This window comes from Heterodontus francisci, chromosome 26 (assembly GCF_036365525.1).
Source record: "Heterodontus francisci isolate sHetFra1 chromosome 26, sHetFra1.hap1, whole genome shotgun sequence".
Taxonomy (NCBI): Eukaryota; Metazoa; Chordata; class Chondrichthyes; order Heterodontiformes; family Heterodontidae; genus Heterodontus; species Heterodontus francisci.
This window is the reverse complement of record NC_090396.1, coordinates 63,061,758-63,085,916: the sequence shown is the minus strand read 5'-3', so window position 1 is coordinate 63,085,916 and position 24,159 is coordinate 63,061,758. Positions and strand designations below refer to the sequence as shown.

The following is a 24,159-nucleotide window of genomic DNA, read 5'->3' as shown; positions in this document are numbered from 1 at the left end:
CAGACTGTGGCGGGACAGAACCTTATTGACCGGGGGCTGCCCGGTTTGAGGCGGGCGGTAGCTGTCCAGTGAGGTGCAATGATCTCTCCCACCGACAAAGGCAACCCGTGGCGCCCAGTTTCTACGCCAATTTATCTGGACTTATAACCCGTAACTGCTGCCTTCCGTGTTGTTTTAGTCGCTGTGAGGCAACTATGGAGTGACCTCTCCATGGCGCATACCTGGGCAAATTTATGGAGGTTGAGAGTTGCCCAGTCGTCAAAACCCCCCTCTCGGCCTTTCTGGTGGGGTCCAAAGGAGTGCAGGACACGACGTTTGGCACCAGTATGGCTGCAGGAACTGCCGGAAACATGCCAAAGGTGACACATGACCGCCTATGGGGTTCCGCTCCGGATTTTCTGTTAGGGTTTACTCCCTTAGCCTTGGTCTCTCCCGAGACGCCCACAAGGCAGTGGGGTTGTTGGGGCCCCTACACAGCTGTAGGATGGTGCCGGTGGGAGGAAGGGATGCAAGGGGGAGGGGTAGAAGGAGGGGTGGGGGGGGCTGCAGGGGAAGGGGGTGCGGGGTGAAGATGGTGCGAGGGGGGGGCGGGCTGGGACGGGGTTGTGAGGGGGTGAGCTGAGAGGGTGGAGCAGGAAAGGGGAGGAGGGAGGGGTGGAGGGAAAGCTGGTGCAGGTAATAAGCCATTTCCTCAGTGCCCACCATCGACGTCCGGAAAGCTCATCCACATCCTTCGGGAGGTGAAGCATCATTTGGCAGACTTAGAGGTGATTACATTTGCTAAGGGTTTTTTTTGCAGTGGTTTAAATAAAGGCATGCAGCATTGCCGACAGCGGGCTGCAGATGCTCTCCGAGCCATCTCCCGCGGGCGCTTTGAAGTTGCAGCCGGGGGGGCCGTTCGTGGATTTTTTGGGTGTTCGGGGCACCTTTTCTCAGGACTTCTCTCGGGTCCCGCTGCTCCTTCTTCACCTCAATGGACTTACCGCATGCCGTGGCTGCAGACACTCTGGACTGTGAAGACAGCAGGATCGGAGATTGAAGTATCGGCAGCTGTGCTCGTCAGTTTCATCCGGATCAATTTCATTGAGAAAACAAAGAGCAGGTGTGGCTGGGGGAGGGCAGTGGGCCCAGGTAACATACACTAAACTAACTGTTAGCCTTTAGATAGGGCTAAAATGAACTGATTTAAAGAGCCAGGGGAATTTAAACAGTTTAAGAGGGCAGATTGGGGGAGAAAACGTTAGGGATGGGAGCAGATGGCCATGGATAGAGTTGAACAGCAAGGGAGCTTCCGAGGGAGCTTTCAGCCCAGGAGCCATCTTGAACTGGCTAGGTACGACTACAAGCAGCAAATTGTTTTCCCCGATTCCCATTGACTCCAGTTTGCTAGGGCTCCTTGATGTCATACTTGGTCAACACCTTGTGAACGACCTGACGCAGAAGAACCCGAGCTTCAGTAGTCCATGAAACTCACGGGTAACTCTAAACAGCATCCACACAGCCTTGGCAAATGGAGTTACTTAATGCACAAATGGAAAATTTAAAACTCTCCAGTGTGTGACTGTGGTCACCCAAGACAGACCATGGAACATGTAACAACTCAATGCTTGATTCACAAACATGATGGAGGCATCACAGCAATACACTCCACTACTGAGGCAATTATCTGGTTCAACCATTTAAATGTATTATAGTTGCTGCTCTACAATTAGGAATTAAAACAATTTGCTGCTTATAGTCGTACCTAGCGCAAAGGAAAATGGTTGTGGCTGTTGGAAGTCAATCATCTCAGCTCCAGGACTTCCAGGTTCGATTCTGGGTACTGCCTGTGCGGAGTTTGCAAGTTCTCCCTGTGTCTGCGTGGGTTTTCACCGGGTGCTCCAGTTTCCTCCCACAGCCAGCCAAAGACTTGCAGGTGATAGGTAAATTGGCCGTTGTAAATTGCCCCTAGTGTAGGTAGGTGATAGGGAATATGGGATTACTTCTTCTTTTGGGCCTCCTTATCTCGAGAGACAATGGATACGCTACTGTAGGGTTAGTATAAATGGGTGGTTGTTGGTCGGCACAGACTCGGTGGGCCGAAGGGCCTGTTTCAGTGCTGTATCTCTAAATAAAATAAATCAATAAATTACATCTGCCATAAGAAATAAGCTGTTCCAGCTGTTATTCTCCTGAACGCAGACTAGAAACTCTTGCCCCTCTCTGCCCTTTACACTGTTATTCCAAATCAACATAAGGATAATTAAAGAGCCCATTATAACTATGCTATAATTCTTGCACCTCTCTAAATTCCTTGCAAATGTGTTCCTCTATATCTTTCCCATTAGTTGGAGGCCTATACAACACACCCAGCAATTAATGGTACCTCTATTGTTTCTTAGCTCTAATCAAATAGATTCTGACCTTGACTCTAAGACATCCTCTCTATCCAGCATACTTTATTCATTTGTAAATGAAAAATCCATTACGTTAATGCGAAAGACAGCATTCAATTTCAGGACATGAAAAGCAACCTGCTCCCTTTTGGTCTGTGATAATAAATTAGAAAAAGTCTCAATTAGTCCATAAATGTATTCCTCAAAACCTTGCAATTTCTGTTGTGAAGTGTCACATGTAGAATATAGGGTACCGACAATGAAAATTACTTTTTATAAAGATTGAACACATACGCTTCATGCACATTCTGATTCATGTGCTTCTGCAAATCTGACATCTACAGTGCAAGCATTCCAACCTCAAAGGTTTTGTGGCATCCAAAAGTAAACTTGCTCAACAATGTCAGTGCTAACCAATACCAGCAATAAGGACTGGAAAATGCTTCTCTCTTTTGCTCCCAAGAGCAAGCAGTGAGATCAAGCACAAGAGCAAATAGATGTATCACAGTGCGTCCCACCCATCCCCCTAAATTGCACAAGAAATGGGAAAACTGTACCACATACCTCCCAACTTTATGCCTGCATGCGACAATACTTAGTGCCAAAATTATGGGCAGTTTTGTGCTGCAGGCTCATATCTATTAAGAGCTGAATGGAAACTGGTGTTCATTTTATTTAGGACCCTTACCATCAGTGGAGAGGTCACAATATTCTCACCAATCTGTCCCTGGCTTGGTGAAATAAAATAATTCTTCTAATACACTGCATCACTCGATCTCTTCCTTAAAAAAAAACCTTTATGTGGCATCAGTTGAAGTGCTATAGTCATCCTTTGGATGAGATTTTAAGGACAATATTCCAGGCCCTTTCAGCCCTGACATTGGATGGATACATACCTCCGAAAGTGCGCACTGCCTGCGTTGAGTTGAGCTGAGCTGCAGCCAATGGAAGACCATTAAACAACAGACGCAAAACTTGGACAGTTAGACTTTTATCAAATGTCCCGTGCAACAAAACTAAATGCATGCACTCAAAACTATTCTACATATACTTGAAAAGAATCATCAATGGATCCACACCAACAGGAAGTAAAGGATGGGTTTCTGTGGCATTTACCACTGCTTCTTAATTTCCAATATACCGTGAAGTACTAACCATAAGATATACAAACAAATAATACTTCATCAAGACAGATATGCCTCTTTCTACTCACAAAACTGGGAACAATGTCTGCAGAATAGACTGAGAATGGCTATAAACTCCTGCAACATAAATAAATATCTGATGTTCCTTTTTTGATTTTTACAGCAATTTTTACTTTCCTACAAACTTGAAAAAAATCTTCTGATGTGCTCAAAAATAAGAGGGAATTATGATTCTTGAAATGTGAAAGAGCAAGGGAAAATACATTAAAAAGTATATGAAATTTTCAACATTATAATCAATCTTTGTGCCCTTGTTCAACCATGCAAGAGTTAAAACTTGTCAATGTTTATTTCCCAAAAATGCTCAGAGATGGAGTATGAAAATAACTTAAGGGAGAACAATTGGAGGTTCACTGCAATCACTTATTAGTCCGTTTGTAAAAACATTTTCTTTCATTTGATAAGTGGGCATTTCTGCAGTTGATTCAGTATAATTCCTCCTGGGAAAGGAAGAATGAATATTAACTGAATACGAGAAACTCATGAAGCACATCAAACCTTGCTTAAAGTATAAAGCTTCACAAATTACATTATGCAGGGGTAACACGAACTATCATTCACACTGATCATGAACAATCTGCTGCAGTAGACCCAGTCATGAAATCCAGTGGGTTTTTTTTTTAAGAGGAGGAATATTTCATATTCAGTGATAAACTTCTGTTAAGTTATCCATGGAAAGAATCAGCATAAAATAAATAACCAGAAATTTATTTGGCAAACTGTTGCAAACAACTCCCTTGAATGCTGGTTATTGTAACCAGCTAAATTATAAACTAACAAATCAAACGCATTTTCTCCCACTAATACAGTTTTGTTGTTTTAATGGCGTGTATTTTGCGCAGGGAATGATAGCAAAACAGTAAGCGCTCGATGTCATTACTCTGTGAAATTGACATCATATTGCACAGTTAAATGCAGAAATTGCTGTCAGTGATTTCCTGCTCCTCCATAGGGTTAATTGAAGTCATCACAGATGGAAATCTTAGAAATCGGAAGATTTGACATGAACTTAAGCTTTTTATGCTGTCCATTTTGCTGTAAAAACCCTTAAAAAGTTATGGCTTGTTGAATTAAGTACAACTGGGATTTTTATGGCATACTAAGCCATAATTACTGAACAAAATTTAACCCTGAAAAACTAATTTTATATTTGTGGAATGTCAACTTTCTTCATTATGATAAAAATTCCATAGATTTTTTAAAAATATTTTATTTTCAAAATGTTTATATTTCAGTTTCTACTTTAATCCCATGTATTTGTCCCAATCTTTAGTTTGCTCTCTATAAAATTAAAAACTAAAGGATATTTAGTGCTTTTAACTTCCTGGTTTCTGAGAATTCTTCAATGTGATTGGCTGCTTAGCCTGTTTGATGAAGCTTTATACTTAATGCAAGGTTTGGCAGGCCTCGTCATTGGTTTCTCATACTCAATTAAACATTCATTCTTGCTGGATGCTGAAAGCCCCTATAGATGATGCCAAAATGAAATCATTAGGAAAGGTTAAATCCACGCCACAGACACCACTATAGATCTTTGAGGGCAGCTTTCTTCAAGGTCAGCAGCAAGCGCCATCACTTCGCCACTGACTACAAAATCCCGGCCATTAAGTCATGTAAACACAGCCCACTTTTCTTGACACCATCTTATTTTGCATGGCAAACACAGAGCTAACCTTTAATTGCCCATGCATATTATTCAAATGTGCTTCGGTCAATAATTAAATCTATACAGATAAACTCTGCAATAGTCACTTGGTTCAAGGACCTCCAAAATGTTGTGCAAGTGGATTTGTACATTAGCAGACAAAGTTTAATGTCGACAGATGTGAAGTACTGTACAATGGGAGGAAAAATGGGCAACACAAGTGGAAGTAGGCAAGGATCAATTTGGAAATGATCTTAAGAGTCTTAAAGGACATGGTGCACAAAATGCTCAAATAATGCAGAACTGCGATCAACCAAGTCAATAGAATGTTAAATTATATAGCCAAAACAGTTGAATACAAGCCAGTGAAAGTCATAATTAAACAGCAGTGTCCTGTCAGACCACACCTTGAGTACTTTGTTCAGTACCGCTCAAGGGCACACAAGGGACACACAAACAAGCAGTACAGAGACAAAATAAAATCAAGTGCTGGAGATACTCAGCAGGTCCGGCAGCATCTGTGGACAGAGAAGCAAAGTTAACGTTTCAGGTCAGTGACCTTTCATCAGAACTGCAAAGGGTAGAAAAGTAATAGTTTTAAAGCAAATAAAGTAGGGGTGGGGCAAAAGAGAACAAATGGGAAAGTGTTGACAGAACAGAGGGTCACAGAGAATAACTGACAGGGAGGCCATGGGGCAAAGGCAAAGACAAAGTGTGTGTTAATGGCACGGTGAAATACAAATTGTTAGTGCAGAGTGAGTGTTAAATGACAGAATAATGAAAACCCTAGCCAAAAACAAAAACATGAAAAAAAAAATACACAGGCACATGGTTGAAAAAAAGTGCAATGATGAAACAAACTAAATAAAAATAAAAAATACAAAGTAAAACTAAAAAAAGGGGGTTTGGGGGTGGGGGGGCAGTCATGCTCTGAAATTACTGAACTCAATGTTCTGTCCAGTAGGCTGTAGCAGTCCTAATCAGTAAATGAGATGCTGCTCCTCAAGCTTGCGTTGATGTTCACTGGAACACTGCAGCAATTGCAGGACAGAGATGTGGGCATGAGAGCAGGGGGGTGTGTTGAAATGGCAAGTGACAGGATGTTTGGGGTCATGCTTTCGGACTGAGCGGAGGTGTTCTGCAAAGCGGTCACCCAATCTGCATTTAGTCTTCCCAATGTAGAAGAGGCCGCATTGTGAGCAGCGAATATAGTATACTACATTGAAAGAAGTACAAGTAAATCGCTGCTTCACCTGAAAGGAGTGTCTGGGACCTTGGATTGTGTGGAGAGAGGAAGTAAAAGGGCAGGCACTACATCTCCTGTGATTGCATGGGAAGGTGGCGTGGGAAGGGGACGAGGTGTGGGTGGTAATGGAGGAGCGGACCAGGGTGTCGCAGAGGGAACAATCCCTTCAGAATGCTAAGAGGGGAGGGAAGGGGAAGATGCATTTGGTAGTGGCATCACGCTGGAGGTGGCAGAAATGGCGCAGGATGATCCTTTGGATGTGGAGGCTGGTGGGGTGGAAAGTAAGGACAAGGGGAACCCTGTCGCAGTTCGGAAGGGAGGGGAAGGGGTGACAGCAGAGATGCAGGAAATGGGCCGGACCCGGTTGAGGGCCTGGTCAACCATGGTTGGGGGAAATCCTCGGTTAAGGAAAAAGGAAGACATATCAGAAGCGTTGTTGTGGAAGGTTGCACTATCAGAGCAGATGCGTTGGAGACGGAGAAACTGGGAGAATGCACCAGAGCATGATGGGTTTACAACTCTTCACACAATAATTTCCGGATTTAAGTTGTGCTTCTGGAGAAAAATACTGAACAGAAACAATTCAAATCCTATCCAATTCTCAGGGCAGAAAAAGCTGGGGGAAAGTCAAACCAGGAAACTCAGATAACTCTCAACAGATGAGCACAAATCACTTGCCAAAAGTTAAATGCATTTGGCCTGTCCACTTTTTGGAATGAAGATGATTAATACATATGACTGGGTAACCATGTGGAAGAAGTGGCCTGAAAATGCCAAGAGGTATGCTCAAATTAGTTTTTGCAACAATTCTACTGACTTCTGGAAATACAGAAAGGGTTAAGGGTATAGCTCAGCAGTAGCACTTCCACCTCCAAGTCAGAAGGTTGAGGATTCATGTCCTACTCCAAAGCACGAAATCTCAGCTGACACTCCAGTGATATCAAAAGTGCTTCATTGGATGTCCTGGGGTTGTGAAAAAATACCTTGAAATCCAAGTCTTTCTTCAGAAGGCGAAGAGTCATGCATATTTCAATATCAGTACAGCGACATTTCAGAATTCAACTAGCCAGGGAAAAAAATGGCTTCACTTATATGAAAGATTTCATTTGTTGAGAACAAAAAGTCTGTTCCACCAAAGTGAGAAAGCACATTATAAAGGTTGAACTACTAAATAAAAAGAGATTTTCATCAGGCTGATGCCCCGAAGGTGGACCCAAGCAACCCAGAGGGAGTTGACACCATTAACCTTGTTACACCAAGTCAGAAGGCTGAGGTAGAATAAGATCTCAAAACCTTTACTGAAGCTGGTAGCTCATCATTAGTAAGCTAGACTAAGCAGACTTTTAATAAATCTGTTGTGGACAGGGAAATGATAGGGGTGGGTTCTCTTTTCACCACTCATTTGATCTAAGATAGTGTTTTTTAAAAATATTGTGTTTTAAACCTCGAGTGTTTTAATGAATAAACAGACAAATGACAGATTTTCTCATAGGTTTAAAGATAAATGTTTATTAACCAAAACCCGAAAATCTGCAACAGAGACACAGAGGGACAGAGAGAGAGAAACAGACAAGCAGAGGGAGGCGGAGGGAAGGGCAGAGGCAGGGGGAGGCCGGGACCAGTGGAAGGTGGGGGGGGGGGTGGGGGGGGGGGAAAGAGACGGACAGACAGACAGAGCGCGCGAGACAGAGGCAAATTTTTTTTTAAATTTAGAGATACAGCACTGAAACAGGCCCTTTGGCCCACCGAGTCCGTGCCAACCAACAACCACCCATTTATACTAACCCTACAGTAATCCCATATTCCCCATCACCTCCCTACACTAGGGGCAATTTACAACGGCCAATTTACCTATCACCTGCAAGTCTTTGGATGTGGGAGGAAACCGGAGCACCCGGTGAAAACCCACGCAGACACAGGGAGAACTTGCAAACTCCGCACAGGCAGTACCCAGAATCGAACCCGGGTCCCTGGAGCTGTGAGGCTGCGGTGCTAACCACTGCGCCACCCATATACACTGCGCCGCCCATAGATAGAGATTAAAAGATTGCATGCATTTAGGTCCAGTATTTCTAAACAGACTTCACTGTGAAACCTTGTTTATTTTCCTGGGAGGAAAATTTAAATGGCACAGGCCTGTTTTTTCTCTTCCTGGTTCACTAAAGTTAAATTTGGGAAGTTTCAGTTGGATGGATGCTTTGCTGCAGTGGTTAAATTTCAGTAACAGTCCGATGGCGAAAAGTCCTGTTACAGTCTCTCAGGCAGGGAGTTTTCAAGGTCACCTTCCGCCTCTGCCTCGAGGTAGTTTTTAAAATGGTATTTGGGCAGGGTCTTATTTGCTGGAAAGATATCATTCCTGACCACCGTTTCTCTCTCATTGTGTTTTCATAAATGGTTTGACGGTATGGCCATTGCTAGACAATGGATTTGGATGTTGCTCATCTCTATGCCATCTTGATATAGTGGTGTTTTTTCACACCTACTATACTTAGTTTGAGACTGGAGACTCAGTGTCTGCGAATTCATTGTTAGTCCAACTGGTTGAAAAAGGTAGCCATTAACATGGAACGGGAAATTAGCATTTTGAATGCTTTCTTTAACACTTGACCAGATATGACATCTGGTTTGGAGTTCCAGCAGTTACTATGTGTATTCGCAGTACAGGAAAGGTCATCTGACCTCTTACTCCATTTACTCTTGCAGCACAAGTGTCCATTTTGGAGTTCAATTCCTTAGTTCATTTCTATAGTTCATAATTGCTCCTTGCGAGTGTAACACAGCTAATAAACAGGCAAATTCAAAACTATTAAACAGTCAGCCATACAAGAAGCCTAATGTAAACAAACCTGACTGACGTCGGTAATTTTGGAGATTGGGCATATCAACCTGTAGCGAATAGAGCCTGGCTAATTCTGAGTTCTTGTAATACACTTAAACCTGTCTTTGTAACCTCAGAAATTAATTCAGCCAATTAATATTCACTTCAGCACATGGGAGTACTCATCTTAACTATTTAGATCCTGCCAATTGTATTATGGTAATTGTTAATAAAAAAAATGTTAGCTTTTCTTTTTAATACTCCGTTCTCCTTTGCTGATTTGGGCAAGAAGCAGCTAACTCACTCTGGAGCTTACTGCATCCTAATGAGGGGTTGCTAGTGTGAATTTAATATAATTTAGACTGGCTGGTGCAAGACAGTTCAAGTGCACCATATTTAAGCATCTTCTGCTTTCCTCGATGTGGATGATTAATACCATAGTGGTTCTTTGACGAGGACTTAAGGCAAAAAGGTTAAGGATTTATTTGGTACCCTTTGAGTAATATTCATTACAAGATTAATTGGTTACAAATCCAAATGCTCTTGGAACCTAAACAAGAGAAAAATTTGCCTGCAGTGCATTTGAAGGAATTGTATGAGCATCGATATTTAAGAACAAAATCTGGATCTATTCAAAAGGTTTCAACTCTACAGTAAAGATTGTATAGCCAGTCACATGGAATATTTACAGTGCATAAAATGCAATACAAAAGCAGTTGGCTTAAGCTGTCTAAGCTTTCATAAATGTGGCTTAAAGTGGCAAGTTAGTGGAATGTAACCAGCTATTGCAGCACAAATACTGGCAAACTTCGCAATGGTTATAAAAATCTGGCCTCTTGAGCATCCCCAATTTTAAGCACTCCACCAATGGCAGCTGTGCCTTCAGCTGCAAAGGCCCCAAGTTCTGGAATGTTCTCCCTATAAACCTCTCCACCTCTCTTCCCTCCGTTTGACCAAGCTTTTCGACAATGACGAATGCACAGTGGCGCAGTGGTTAGCACCGCAGCCTCACAGCTCCAGGGACCCGGGTTCGATTCCGGGTACTGCCTGTGTGGAGTTTGCAAGTTCTCCCTGTGTCTGCGTGGGTTTTCTCCGGGTGCTCTGGTTTCCTCCCACAAGCCAAAAGACTTGCAGGTTGATAGGTAAATTGGCCATTATAAATTGTCACTAGTATAGGTAGGGGGTAGGGAAATATAGGGACAGGTGGGGATGTTTGGTAGGAATATGGGATTAGTGTAGGATTAGTATAAATGGGTGGTTGATGTTCGGCACAGACTCGGTGGGCCGAAGGGCCTGTTTCAGTGCTGTATCTCTAATCTAATCTCCTTATATAGCTTAGTGTCAAATTTTGTTTGATAACACTCCTGTGAAGCACATTGGGATGCTTTACTACGTTAAAAGTGCTATATAAATACCAGTTATTATTGTTGTACTTAGAACATGATTTACAGGGCTATAGCGAAAGAGCGGGGAAGCAGAAGTAATTAGATAGCTTTTTCAAAGAGCCAGCACAGAAACAGTGGCCTCCTTCTCCAAGATTACAGCAATATTGTACTTATAAGTGGAGTTTGAACTAAATGAGGATATTTTACTTGCCATAACACTTTTCCACCTATTCTGTTATTCCTGCATTCTAAGAATGCACCAACAGCTGATTAACTGGAAGCAATGGAAGTTGGAGCTGATGTGGTCAATACAAAACTTGTTTGATTAATGCAATTACAGACTATTTAAAGTAGCCCGAAGAGATCTATAATAGAGTTCTCAGAAATCATTAAGCTTTTAGTATTTCTATTGATTTCATTATGTTAAAACAGGATTGTACAATAAAATTTTGGTACTGTCCAGTAGGTAATACCCTAAACCCAGGTGTGGCCTATAACTATACCACATTTCACCAGTGGTGTCCACTAGGTTCCTTAAAGATGGCAAAATTGGTTAGTATAGTAATTAAGACAGAGACTGGAGCACAGCACCTACACTGACACTTCAGTGCTGTGCTGAGGGGCTGCTCCATTGTTGCAGATGACATCTTTAGCATGAGAAATTAAGTCAAGATGCCTTCTGCCTTCTCAGGTGGATGCAAAAGATTTGACAGACTCTCAGTGCCTTTGCTTCCAGGCTTAAAGTGCATTTTTGTTCTCCTCCTTCTCCCTTGCTCAGTTCCTATTGGTGCTTTTTTGAGTTATTCATTTGTGATTGCCAGGTTATCGGATGAGGAGAATCTGAAAGCCACCGTCCACATGGACTTTCAGAAAGCTTTTGATAAGGTACCCTAGAAAAGGCTAGGCTACAAGACAAAATCTTGCAGAATTCATAGTAATCTACTACAGTGGATTGGGAATTGGCTAAATGCCCATAAACAGAAATTTGTCATCAATGGATTTGGATCCATTTGGAGATTGGTTACCAGTGGTCTTTGCGTTTGGCAAATATGATTAACTTAGCAAAGTACAACACTAGGCACATAGTAAAATCAAATGTTAAACAGACATATACCACACAGGAAATAAAGTTGAAGCTAGTGGGGAAAGAAAGAAATCTGGGATTAGTGTATCGTTCTCTAAAGGCTCATGACTAACGCCATGAAACTAGCTAAAGCAAACAGGATTCTAGGTTGTATTCACAGGACAATTCACTACAAAACAAAGACCTACCTTTCTGTCTTTATTCTAATTTGATAATCAAGATCTTGTACAGTGTCCAGTTTGATCTCCTCCCATGGTGGAGAATACTGAGGCTTTGCAAAGGGTGCAAAAAAGGGCCCACAAGATTAATTTCCAGTTTAAAACACCTTTGTAACACCAAAGGCAATTAGATTGTGTTTTAATGGACCAATTTTTCCAACTGGATAGGCTAGTGAGGACCAAGGATCATGCTTACAAGTTATGCAAGGGCAGAACTAGGTTGGATGTTAGATGGTTCTTCTTTTCAGAGAGAATGGTGGATCTGTGAAACAGGTTGCCAGCTCGTGCGGTAAACACTGATTTGCGGTATTGCTTCAAGAGACAGCTAGACCCATTTCTGATAGGGCGGAGGTTACCTCATATGAGAGGAAAGTGCCCTGCAATATAAATCAAGGTCAATTTCAACTTCTGGACTAGTTCCCATCACATGGCTTTTTAACCTAGATTTTCATCTCTCCCAGGAGATTAGATGGCTCCAGATGGGTAGGGTGTCTGTATCTTGATGTATAGAGCATCAGAACTAACGAGGGCAGGCAACTTGGTCTTTTTCTGTCCATTTCTGTATTTTTGCCATTAAGACAGATGGGAAATAATTCATGGATCTACAGTGAGCAACAGCTGTAAGTTAGTACTTAATTTTAAATTACTCAAGTTATTTGCTCAAATTTAAATGATGCTTCATTCATATAAAAATTATCTGTTCATTTCCCACCCTCTTTATATTATTCATAAATAATCCAATAAAATGCATTAGTTACCATTCTAATGCTGAGTTTAATAGATTTTATTTTGCTATTAAGTAGCTAGAAGCATAGGAACAGATTGCTCAGGTCATTCAGTATTTGTTAGTTTCTAATATTGGCTGCAACTGGTGCAGTCATGCAGTTTAATGTGTAAAAATATTTTACATCAAAGTAGCGGCACAGTGGCGCAGTGGTTAACGCCGCAGCCGCACAGCTGCAGCGACTCAGGTTCAGTTCTGGGTACTGCCTGTGCGCAGTTTGCAAGTTCTCCCTGTGACCGCGTGGGTTTCTACCGGGTGCTCCATTTTCCTCCCACAGCCAAAGACTTGCAGGTTGATAGGCAAATTGGCCATTGTAAATTGCCCCTAGTGTAGGTAGGTGGTAGGAGAATTGAGGGAAGGTGTAGTTAATTTATTCTAATAGGTGGTTGATGGTCGGCACAGACTCGGTGGGCCGAAGGGCCTGTTTCAGTGCTGTATCTCTCTATGACTCTCACATTATTAAGAGAAATGGGCCAATTATTGCTTTGCAAATATAGTATTAAAAACAATATAGAGAGAATAAATCAATTAAAAAGCTGATTATTAAATCAATCACATGCTATTTTCTGGGTGCACTGGTGACAATCATTTGGGATTCCTGCCATCTTTGAGTGCAATGGATAAAGGAAAAACCAAAAGTTACTAAAATCCAAATTTTAGCAATAAAGTTAAAGTTATGCAATCATTCTCCTACTGAGCTGGGAGGTCTACTTTTCACAGAATTTTACAGCATAAGTGGTGGCCAATTGGTCAGTCTTGCCTGTGCCATCACCTTGGAAGAGCTATCCAATTAACTCCCCTGCTCTTGCCCCATGGCCCTGTAATCTTTTTCTTTTTCAAGCATTTATCCAGTTCCCTTTTGAAAGTTACTGCTGAATCTGCTTCCATTCCCCCTTTCAGACAGTGCATTCCAGATCATAACTTACTGCATAAAAAAAGTGATTTCCTCTCTGGTTCTTTTGCTCTAGATCTGAAACATTAACTCTGTTTCTCTCTCTCCACAGATGCTGTCAGACCTGATGAGCATTTCCAGGACTTAGTTTTTATTTCAGATTTCCAGCATCCGCAGTATTTTGCTTCTATCCCTGTTTTTCTAGTCTCTCTACATAACCCTCATCCCTGGTACCATTCTAGTAAATCTCCTCTGCACCCTCTCCAAGACCTTGACATCCTTCCGAAAGTGTGGTGCCCAGAATGGGACATAATACTCCAAGTGAGGCCTAACCAGTGATTTATAAAAGGTTTAGCATAACTTCCTTGCTTTTGTGCGCTATGCTTCTGTTTATAAAGCTTTAGGATCCCATATACTTTTTTTAAAGCCTTTTCAACTTGTACCCAAATCTTTGAAGGTGGCAGGATGTATAGCCCTAGGTTTTTCTGTTTCTAAATACCTTTTCAAAATTGTACCATTTAGTTTATTCGTCCTTCAAAATACATCACATGTCTCTGCACAAATCATAGCCAGAGCATCACTTGCAATGTCTTCTCTTCAGCTCCTGCACCATTACCTCTGGTGTTCCCCAAGGATCTATCTTTGGCCCCATCCTTTTGCTCATCTATATGCTGCCCCTCAGCAACGTCAACTTAAGCAACACTTTAGTTTTTACGTGTACGCTGACGATACCCAGCTCTACCTCACCATCGTCTCTCTTGACTCCTTCAATGTTGCTAAATTATCAGACTGCTTCCATTACTGAATGAGTAGAAATGTCCTCCAAATAAATACTGGGAAGAGTGAAGCCATTGTTTTCAGTCCCGACTCCAAACTCCATTCCCTAGCTATCGATACCGTCCCTCTCCCTGGCAACAGTCTGAGATTAAGTCAGTCTGTTCGCAACTTTGGTGTCACATTTGATCCTGAGGACAGCTTCCAACCCCATATTTGCACTACGACTGCCTATTTCCACCTCTAACATTGCCTGACTATGCCCCGTCTCAGCTCATCTGCTGCTGAAACCCTCATTCATGCCTATGTTACCTCAACACTTGACTATTCCAACACACTCCTGGTTTGTCTCCGACATCCTACCCTATGTAAACTTGCGATCATCCAAAACTCTGCTGCCGGTGTCTGAACTCACACCAAGTTCCGTTCCCCCATCACACCTGTGCTCACTGACCTGCAGTGCCTTCCGGTCAAGCAACATCTTGATTTTAAAATTCTCATCCTTGTTTTCAAATCCCTCCATGGTCTCGCCCCTCCCTATCTTTGTAATCTTCCTTAGGCCCACAACCTTCCAAGATATCTGCACTCCTCTAATTCTGGCCTCTTGTGCATCCCCGATTTTAATCGTTCCACCGATGGTGGCCGTGACTTCAGTTGCCTAGGCCCCAAGTTCTGGAATACCCTCCCTACACCTCTCTGTCTCTCTACCTTGCTTTCCTCCTTTAAGAAACTCCTTAAAACCTAATTCTGTGACCAAGTTTTTGGTCATCTGACCTAACATCTCCTTATGTGGCTGTGTGTCATTCTGTTTTATAATGCTCCTGTGAAGCTCCTCAAGGCATTTTATGTTAAAAGCACTATATAAATACAAGTTGTTGTTGAAATTTCATCTGTCACCATATTTCACCAGTTTCACCAGTCTAAGGCCTTCTGAAATCTGTTACTATCCTCCTTACTACATTTCTGAGTTTGGTGTCATCTGAAAACTTATACCCTTTATATTCAAGTCTAGGCAATTATTATACATCAAAACAGGTAGTGGTCCTAATACAGACCTCTGGGGGACACTTCCATCCAGTAGGAAAAACAACCATTCACTACTACTCTCTGTTGCCTGTTAGCCAAATAGAATTGCAGAAATTAACATGCATTCACTGCTAAATATTGCAGCATTGTTAAGTACTGTAGGACTATTAACTATGTGGTGCACTGGGTCAGACAGTGGACACTGGACCTTTGCTCAAATCCAGACCAGAATGGTGGGACAAGTTTCCTCTGTGTGTTAGATGAAGGGGCCTAAGTGAAATGATTTGACGAGATTCAATCTAGTTTTTCATGCCAACAGACCTACAGCACAAACTGCACCTAATTTAGCTCTAATTAGCAACCTCACACAGAAAGGACACAAACTAGCTGGTGAGGGAAGTGGAAAAATGTGCTTTGGTACAGTGGCAGGTCAGTGTGGAGGGAGCTTTGCTCTGTATCTGACTGTATGATACCTAGCTTGGGAGTGCTTGATGGTGATACTGGTTGCCTGAAAGATTTCCAGTACTTAGCACTTTTTTTTTTTATTTGCTCATGGGATGTGGGCGTCACTGGCTAGGACAGCATTTATTGCCGAGCCCTAATTGCCCATGAGAAGGAGGTGGTGAGCTTCCTTCTTGAACCGCTGCAGTCCATGTAGGGGAGGTACACCTACCATGAGGGAGTTCCAGGATTTTGACCCAGCGACAGTGAAGGAACGGCACGATAGTTCCAAGTCAGAATGGTGTGTGGCTTGGAGGAGAACTTGCAGGTGGTGGTGTTCCCAGGCATCTGCTGTCCTTTTCCTTCTAGGTGGTAGAGGTCGCGGGTTTGGAAGGTGCTGTCTATGGGGCCTTGTTTGCTGCAGTGCATCTTGTAGATGGTACACACTGCTGCCACTGTGCGTCGGTGGTGGTGGTCGTGAATAATTTCCCTCTCACTCATGGTCACAAAATGTATTGCCAATCAATCACTTGCAAATTATGCACACTAGCAGTAATGGAGCATCCAACAGATATAACAACTCAGTTTAGTGATGGCAAGAGGTAACCCAAACTCTTCCTGTTTAAAAGCTCTGGCCACCATTAGTCCTCTATAAATTGATTAGCAATGGCACAAAATACAGTACCATAAAAGCAATTTAAGATGATGAGATCTCATAATTTAAACTCATCAATCTGGTTTGATTGAAAATTTATCAATGTAACTATTGACATCTTGAACTAACTTTATCCCTTTGCTATTTCCATATTCAGATGCTTTATGGCAGAAGTATCAATCACAGCTAGAAACAGCATTCCCTCCTTGTAGCAGCAAAGTGTAAATGTGCAAAAAGTCAATCATCAATTTAGGAAGCTAAATATCATTAGCTTTCTATAATGCAGTCATGAAGGTAATGTCGATGCCAAAATGGCCAGTAATTGATCACTGAAAGGGACCTTGAAGACAGAATTGAAACAACCTCTGCACACTTATAATCTATTTTAAAAAATCATAGTTGGAATTAATCTTATTCCAATCATATAATAAGCTATTATCTCCCCATTGTGTGCCCTCAATTTACAAAACTTTGATGGATGTTTCCATTCCAAGGTTCGAGATCATTCTGATAATCTGAAAATTGTTGAGTTAGTTGCAAATCAAATAGTTCAAGACTACAATGGAAAGCAAATGCCTGAACACAAACCAAAACATAGATGAGTAGTGCCAAGAACACTGGATTTTTACATACCAACTTTTGATTCAGCACTATGGCATAAAAGGAGAGAGAAATTTCCTCTTTTCGAATTGATTCCTGTGATTTGCTCACATTATGTACAATATCAATAAATTGACAACAAAATCACAAATTTTGCGGGCATTAAATTAGCCTACAGTTGGACTATTTCGTAGTTTCAAGCAGATGTATATCAAATACCAAGTTCAGCGTATATTAAAAACTTCCACAATTCAAAGCTGTGCACTAAATGACTGAAAAAATTATCAACCAGTCTTTTGATCACCAAACAATTCAGACAATGCAGCATTTATTGCAGTGGTTATCATAGTGTTAAGGGGAAAAAATGATGAAAGCAAATTGTTGACTTGATAGTTTGACATGATATCTTTGGGGGAAAAAGTTAATTGTACAGAAAATAAATAGCTTGCAGGCCAACACAAAAATACACAACTAACTTACTTTTCTATCAAATCCAGTGTAACTCCAGGCACCAGTTTGGCACTCCTTTGCATACAGAACCTGAAAATAAGAAACAGTAAATAATTATGCCTGTGGGGAGACAGGTTGTTAAAATCATAATTGCTTAATGAATTTTGAGAGCTGTATTATTATTGTACCACATCCAAAACCTACAAGATCATACATAACTTTTCATTTTTGTAATCCTTGAAGAAAGTAGCTGGGTTTGAGGGAGGGAACCAGGGAAAAATAAATAACCTGACTATGACATGCAAGGAACCAAATCTTTAAAAAAAATCATATGCATAGAAAGATATTCACCAATACAGGTAAACACTAAGAACTGCAGTTTCAAACTATTGGGAGATTACCTGAAGTTACCCTGAAAGGGGGTCTTACTAGTTTCACTGGACCTGATCCAGTAATGTGCCATTGCAGGTTACGGTCACATTCTAGATCACATTGCTTTTCAAAGTTGACAGCTTCAAGACATCTTTATATGCATATAATTAGAAATGCACAAGGAAATTATTTTTTCTCAGATTAATGTTAAGAAGTATATTTGGAAAGTTGGAGGGGCCAATTAGAGCAGTTAACATCCAAGTGTGAAGTACAATATTCCTTGCTTTCAATTCAAATTGAAAGATTAAATACATAAACAAAGGAAAATGAACACCATATATAGCTGCAGAGAAAGCATGATGGATTGGTAACTCCCCAGACCTAAGCTGTCGACTGAATTCCTGACGCTCCTTCCATCTGAACCATGCTGACCATGTGATTTAATTGAAGTTTCTTTTTATTTTCTATTTAATTTCCTTCTACTAATCTTAAAATTAATCTTCTGTAATAGCTCAGATCGAATGGCAAGGTGCCTGCTATCTGATTACCTACCAAAAGACTCAGATCAAGGATTGGAAGAATTCACTCTTGCCTCTATCTGCTACACTTTTGTTTTATTTTTATAGCTGAAATGAGGAATGCCAGAAATGGAGGATAGAACTTTCTGAATTACAGGCACCCAGGATGGTGGCGTTAACTCTCCTAGGTATCCAGCGAAGCTACATCTAATCTGACCCAACTTCAAGCAATCCATATTGCACCAGTGAGACCATTTTCCATCTCCCACACCAGTCGCCCTGTGGTCGCCAAGTGAGACTGCCAGTAAGTACTGAACTAAATGCAGTTTTACATTGTCGGTCCAAGTCCACGAGGAACTGGATTAAGATTGCCCAAACTTGTCTTACGCAGGACCCTTACAGCCAACAGGCAGAGGAGTCTTCCCACCTATTGATCTGGACTGGATTTGAACCCAGAGCCCAGAAGTGAAAAACCATTGTATATTCCTTTGCAACTAGTTTCCAAAGCTCTTTGCTCCATAACTATATTAAACATAGATATTATTGAACAGTGTGAAGTTGCTGTACTTACACGGCAGATACAAACTAGATGCGCCACAGAAAGTTCTCCATTTCAGTCTAAGTGCCCTTTTAACAATGTGTCAATTACTTTTTTTCATTCATTCATGGGATGTGGGCTCGGTTTCCCTCGCACCAATATTATCAGCTCAAACTTACCACACTAAAATTTTAAAAACCTAAACATCCAAGGGCAAGTCTAACAGCTGATGCTGTTGAGATGCCCTGGCTAAGCAACGGTTAGTGTTTCTAGTTTGTTAATTTTCGGAAGAATCCATTCAGAATTTTTTTTGTTTTAAAGAATTAGCAAAGACAATACACTCGACCTACAATAGCATCTGCTGTTTATCGAACATGAAATATAAAAGAGACATTATCCTGCATTAACAATTCAGTAAAATTATACCCAAGATGGAGGCCCCTTAACAATAGTGATGCATGGTTTACTGCCTAATTTTCTACTGAGCCACCTGCCTTTCTCTCAACTGCACAAGAATTGATGCACATGCCCACGTACCCATGTGTTCTTTGTGGTGTGACAAAAAACAAAGGTGGTTAAAATATGCCTTTCATATAATTGCATCCGGCTCTAGTATTATAAACACGGATGATGTTTATTGGCATACGGTCCATATCTGATGACAAGCTAGTAGATTCAAACTGAATAGCTCAGCCCTTTTCCAGAATCAAATTAAATTGTTTCCATCACTTCAAGATAGTGTCCCTTATCTACAGAATAATTTTACAAGCCAACTTTTAAAACAACGCCCGAAGCAATCAGTAAGAGCTACCGGAGAGCAGAATCCAAATGACGTAACATATTAGCATCGCAAGAGCCACCTTATCTCTCTGTATACAGGTCGGGCTTGATTTTCCTCCACTAAACTACACCGCTGAAAATTAAGCAAAATTGGCTGGGGAGGCACCATCTCAGCATCCCTGCCCACCCTGGATTTTCCTCCACCAGCAGGCAAGACTTTTTCACCATCCCATGTAAAAAATGTCAGGGAGGCATAGGCCAGCAATCCACCTAATTTCACAGCCTCTCATTGTCTATGCAACAGTCTGCACCCCCGGAGACAACACGCAATTACAATGTACAGATGTATCTCAAGCTCTAATACTCAGCAATAACTTGCTCACTAATGCTCAGTTTGGGTCCCACCAGGGTCACTCGACTCCCAACCTCATTACAGACTTGGTTCAAAAATGGACAAAAGAGCTAAATTTCAGAGGGGAGGTGAGAGTGACAGCCCTCAACATCAAGGCAACATTTGACCAAATGCGGTATCAAGGAGCCCTATCAAAATTGAAGTCAATGGGAATCGAAGGGAAAACTCTCCACTGGTTGGAGTCATGCCTAGCACAAAGGGAGAAGGGTGCAGTTGTTGGAGGCCAACCATCTCAGCTCCAGGACACCCCTTCAGAAGTTCCTCAGGATAGTGTCCAAGGCCCAACCACCTTCAGCTGCTTTATCAATGACCTTCTCGCCATCATGTCAGAAGTGGGGATGGCCGCTGATTATTGCACAATGTTCAGTACAATTCGGAATGACTTAGAATCTGAAGCAGTCCATGCCCACATGCAGCAATACCTGATCAACATTCAGGCTTGAGCTGATAAGAGGCTAGTAACATTCGAGCCACACAAGTGTCAGGCAATGGCTATCTCAAACCAGAGAGAAACTAACCATCTCCCCTTGACATTCAATGGCATTACAATTGCTGAATCCCCCACCAAAACCCTGAAGGTTACCAATGATCAGAAACTTAACTGGGCCAGCCATATAAATATTGTGGCTACAAGAGCAAGTCAGAGGCTGGGAATTCTGCAGTGTGTAACTCAACTCCCGACTCCCCAAAGCCTGTCCAGCATCTACAAGGCACAAGTCAGCAGTGTGATGGAATACTCTCCACTTGCCTGCAGGAGCGCAGCTCCAACACTCAAGAAGCTCAACACCATCCAAGAAAACAAACAGCCATTTGACCGGCAACCCATCCACCACCTTCAAAATTCACTCCCTCCACCACTAAAGCACAGTGGCAGCAGTGTGTACCATCTACAAGATGCACTGCAGCAATTCACCAAGGCTCCTTCAACAGCACCTTCCAAACCCACAACCTCTACCACCTAGAAGGACAAGGGCAGAAAATGCATGGGAATGCCACCACCTGCAAGTTCCACTCCAAGCTACACATCATCCTGACTTGGAACTATATCACCGTTCATGGAATTCCATTCCTAAAAGCACTTTTGGTTTACCTACACCACATGGACTGCAGTGATTCAAGGAAGCAGCTCATCACCTTCTCAAGGGCAATTAGAAATAAGCAACAAATGCTGGCCTTCCCAGCAACATTTACATCCCATGAATGAAAAAAAAAATCTCAAATAGATTGAGCTGGTCTCAATGCCATTAATCCACAGTGTTCAAAAAAATGGAAAGTGTGATCAGTGAGCCACTAGTCCATATATTTAACAGCTCACTTAAGGTCCGGGATCATGCCTATGGACTGGAGACAGTCCTATGCGGTACCAATATTTAAAAAGGGTAGCAAGTCAAAACTAGGGAGATATAGGCCCATTAGCTTAACTTCAGCTATCTGCAAGAAATTAAAAAGGGTCGTTAGAGATACCCCGTACAACTACAAGGACAGGAAAGGAGTTAGAGACTTTCAACATGGCACCTGCAAAAGGTAATGGTTCAATCTGGTCGAATTTTGATTACCCAGTTGACACTGTATACCTGGATTTTCAAAATGCTTTGACAAGGTGCCACACAACAGTCTACTTAAGGTAGAGTCCATGGGATTGGCAGGCAGGTCTTGGTTGCATGAGGAATTGGTTGCATTTTCATCAGATGACTGCTATTGGTTCTTCATGAAAATCAGTTACTGGGTGGGGGACGGGGGTGGTGAGTCGCACGTGAATGCATTAGGAATGTCATTCTTTACAATTTTCATTAATTATAGCCAAGGTTAATCCAAGAGGAGAGATTACATAAACTAGGCTTGTATTACCTGGAATACAGAAGGTTAAGGAATGATCTGATTAAGGTTTTTTAGAATTTTTAAAAGAATTGATAGAGAGAAAATTTTACTGGTGAGGAAGTCTGAAACAAGGGGACATAACCTTAAAATTAGAGTCAGACCACTGGGAAAGTTAGGAAACACTTCTTAATGCAAAAGAGTCGCAGATGTGCAGAACTCTGTCCCGCAAAAAGCAGTAGGTACGAGCTCTTTTAATAATTTTCAAGTAGTGATTGATAAGATTTTTGCTAGCCAAGAATATCATGGAAATGGAGCCAAGACAAGTGAATGGAGGTGGGGAACAGATAAGCCATGATATCTGGTGAACAGGTTCAAGGGTTGAATGGCCTAATCTTGTTCCTATATTCCTATCTAGATGAAGGCATTGCGGTATCAGTCTGCAAGAGTACGACATTAAATCAGAAAACTAGTACAATCCTATCTCGTTGTGATGGAGAATGGGCCTGCATCTGGCAGATATCATTTAATATGCATAAATGTCATTTATGTGGGCAGGGCTAAGACCAAACACCTGTATACCATGCAGAGTTCTCAAGTAAAGATCGTTGCATACAAAAAAGACCTCGGCGTTACTGTGCATAAATTTCCAAATGTTGAGTACCAGCCCGTACCATGAGACTACAGCTAGAGCAAAGAAGTATGAGGGTATATTGCTAAAACAAAAAGCAATATACTGTCTTTGTTTAAGACCTTAGTTAAGCTTCAGCTAGAATCGGTGTCCAGTTTTGGTCCCCTCACCTGGTTGATGATATAAAGTCCTCATTTTTGGAAAAAATTCAGGCTTGTGCCTTCTAGTGAAAGTGAATTTCTAACAGCGCGCTAAGTCTTAATTACTGTCAAACAACTTCACTGGCACGGAAAATTTACTTTTGCAAAGATGGAGCCATATTCCTTCGAACTTTAATTATTGAAAATACTTAATTTTACATTAAAATTTATTTTGACTTTTTTTTTGATCCTTACTTCTCTTTCCATGTCTCTCTATTTTGCTTTCTGTGCATGATCTTACACTGAATTAAATATTCCAACTTACACTTCATGGCTTAGAATGTGTGTGCCTCAGTAAGGATTCCTCAATCTGTTTGGTTGAAGAGACATGCTGTTGTTTGCACAGGTCCCAGATCACCCATAGAGGGTGTCACACTGCGTTGACTGTTTGATCATCAGTGTCAGATCCCAGTGTTAAAGCCCACAGACATTTAGTGGGCAAGTATACAAATAATAAACAACTAGTGCCATTCATGTGCTGGTGACCACAAAATCTGGGCCAACATTTTACCAAGATCTAAGATTGGATGTTGAAATATGGCCAAATGTCCAAACAAAATGCTTCCATGTTTGCCCATGTACAAAATCGTCCTTTAATTTCTCCTAACCCTAAAGAAACCCTGCTCTTTATCCACTTAAAAAGCAATTCATGAAACAATTTAATTTGGCATTCAGTAGCTGTATTTTTGCTAACTTTTCACTTAAGCTCCTACTGTTTGCACTTTGTGCATTTTTCCCCCTAAAACAGTATGGGCATTGTTTCAAGCCTAGATACAAAAAAAAACACTCAAGACATCTCCAGTGTTATTCTAAATGCGGCAAACAGGAGACAATTCTTTTTTTCTTAACCAAATAGAAAATGTGAAAAAAAACGGAGTTGGATTTTCAGCACATCAATTTGACACTGCATCAATATTAGTGCATTTTTCCCTTCAATTTTGAACTTGAAACTATCTTTCACTCATTTCCAATATTACATTGACTCTATGATATCAAGCAACTGCCATACTTAAATTCCCCTCCCATTTTCCAAATCATAAGTATTTTTAATCAAAAACAAATTTCCAACGCCTCTATCAAGGATTTATTGTAAAATGACACAAAGATTTTAAAATGTCATTTGTCACCACTAATGGTTCTTGCATCTCATTATAGATTACTCATATAACTGAGCATCAATTCTACCAAGTGATCTTTCAATTTATTAGCAACAATCAAATCTGAATGTGCTTTTCCCAGAATAACTGGGAATATATGCACAATGACCTACAGATTAATTGGTGGAATGTGATTGC

At 41.4% G+C, this 24,159-nt stretch overlaps 1 protein-coding gene across 2 annotated transcripts in view; it reads right to left on the bottom strand.

Annotated features, from left to right (window-relative positions):
- The window catches only part of rptor (regulatory associated protein of MTOR, complex 1), a 464,636-nt gene that overhangs the window by 255,956 nt on the left and 184,521 nt on the right, over positions 1-24,159 (bottom strand). For both annotated transcript variants that reach the window (XM_068058405.1, XM_068058406.1), the window contains exon 7: positions 17,629-17,688. In XM_068058405.1, coding sequence (XP_067914506.1) covers positions 17,629-17,688 — 60 coding nt within the window. The remainder of the gene's footprint in view (positions 1-17,628; positions 17,689-24,159) is intronic.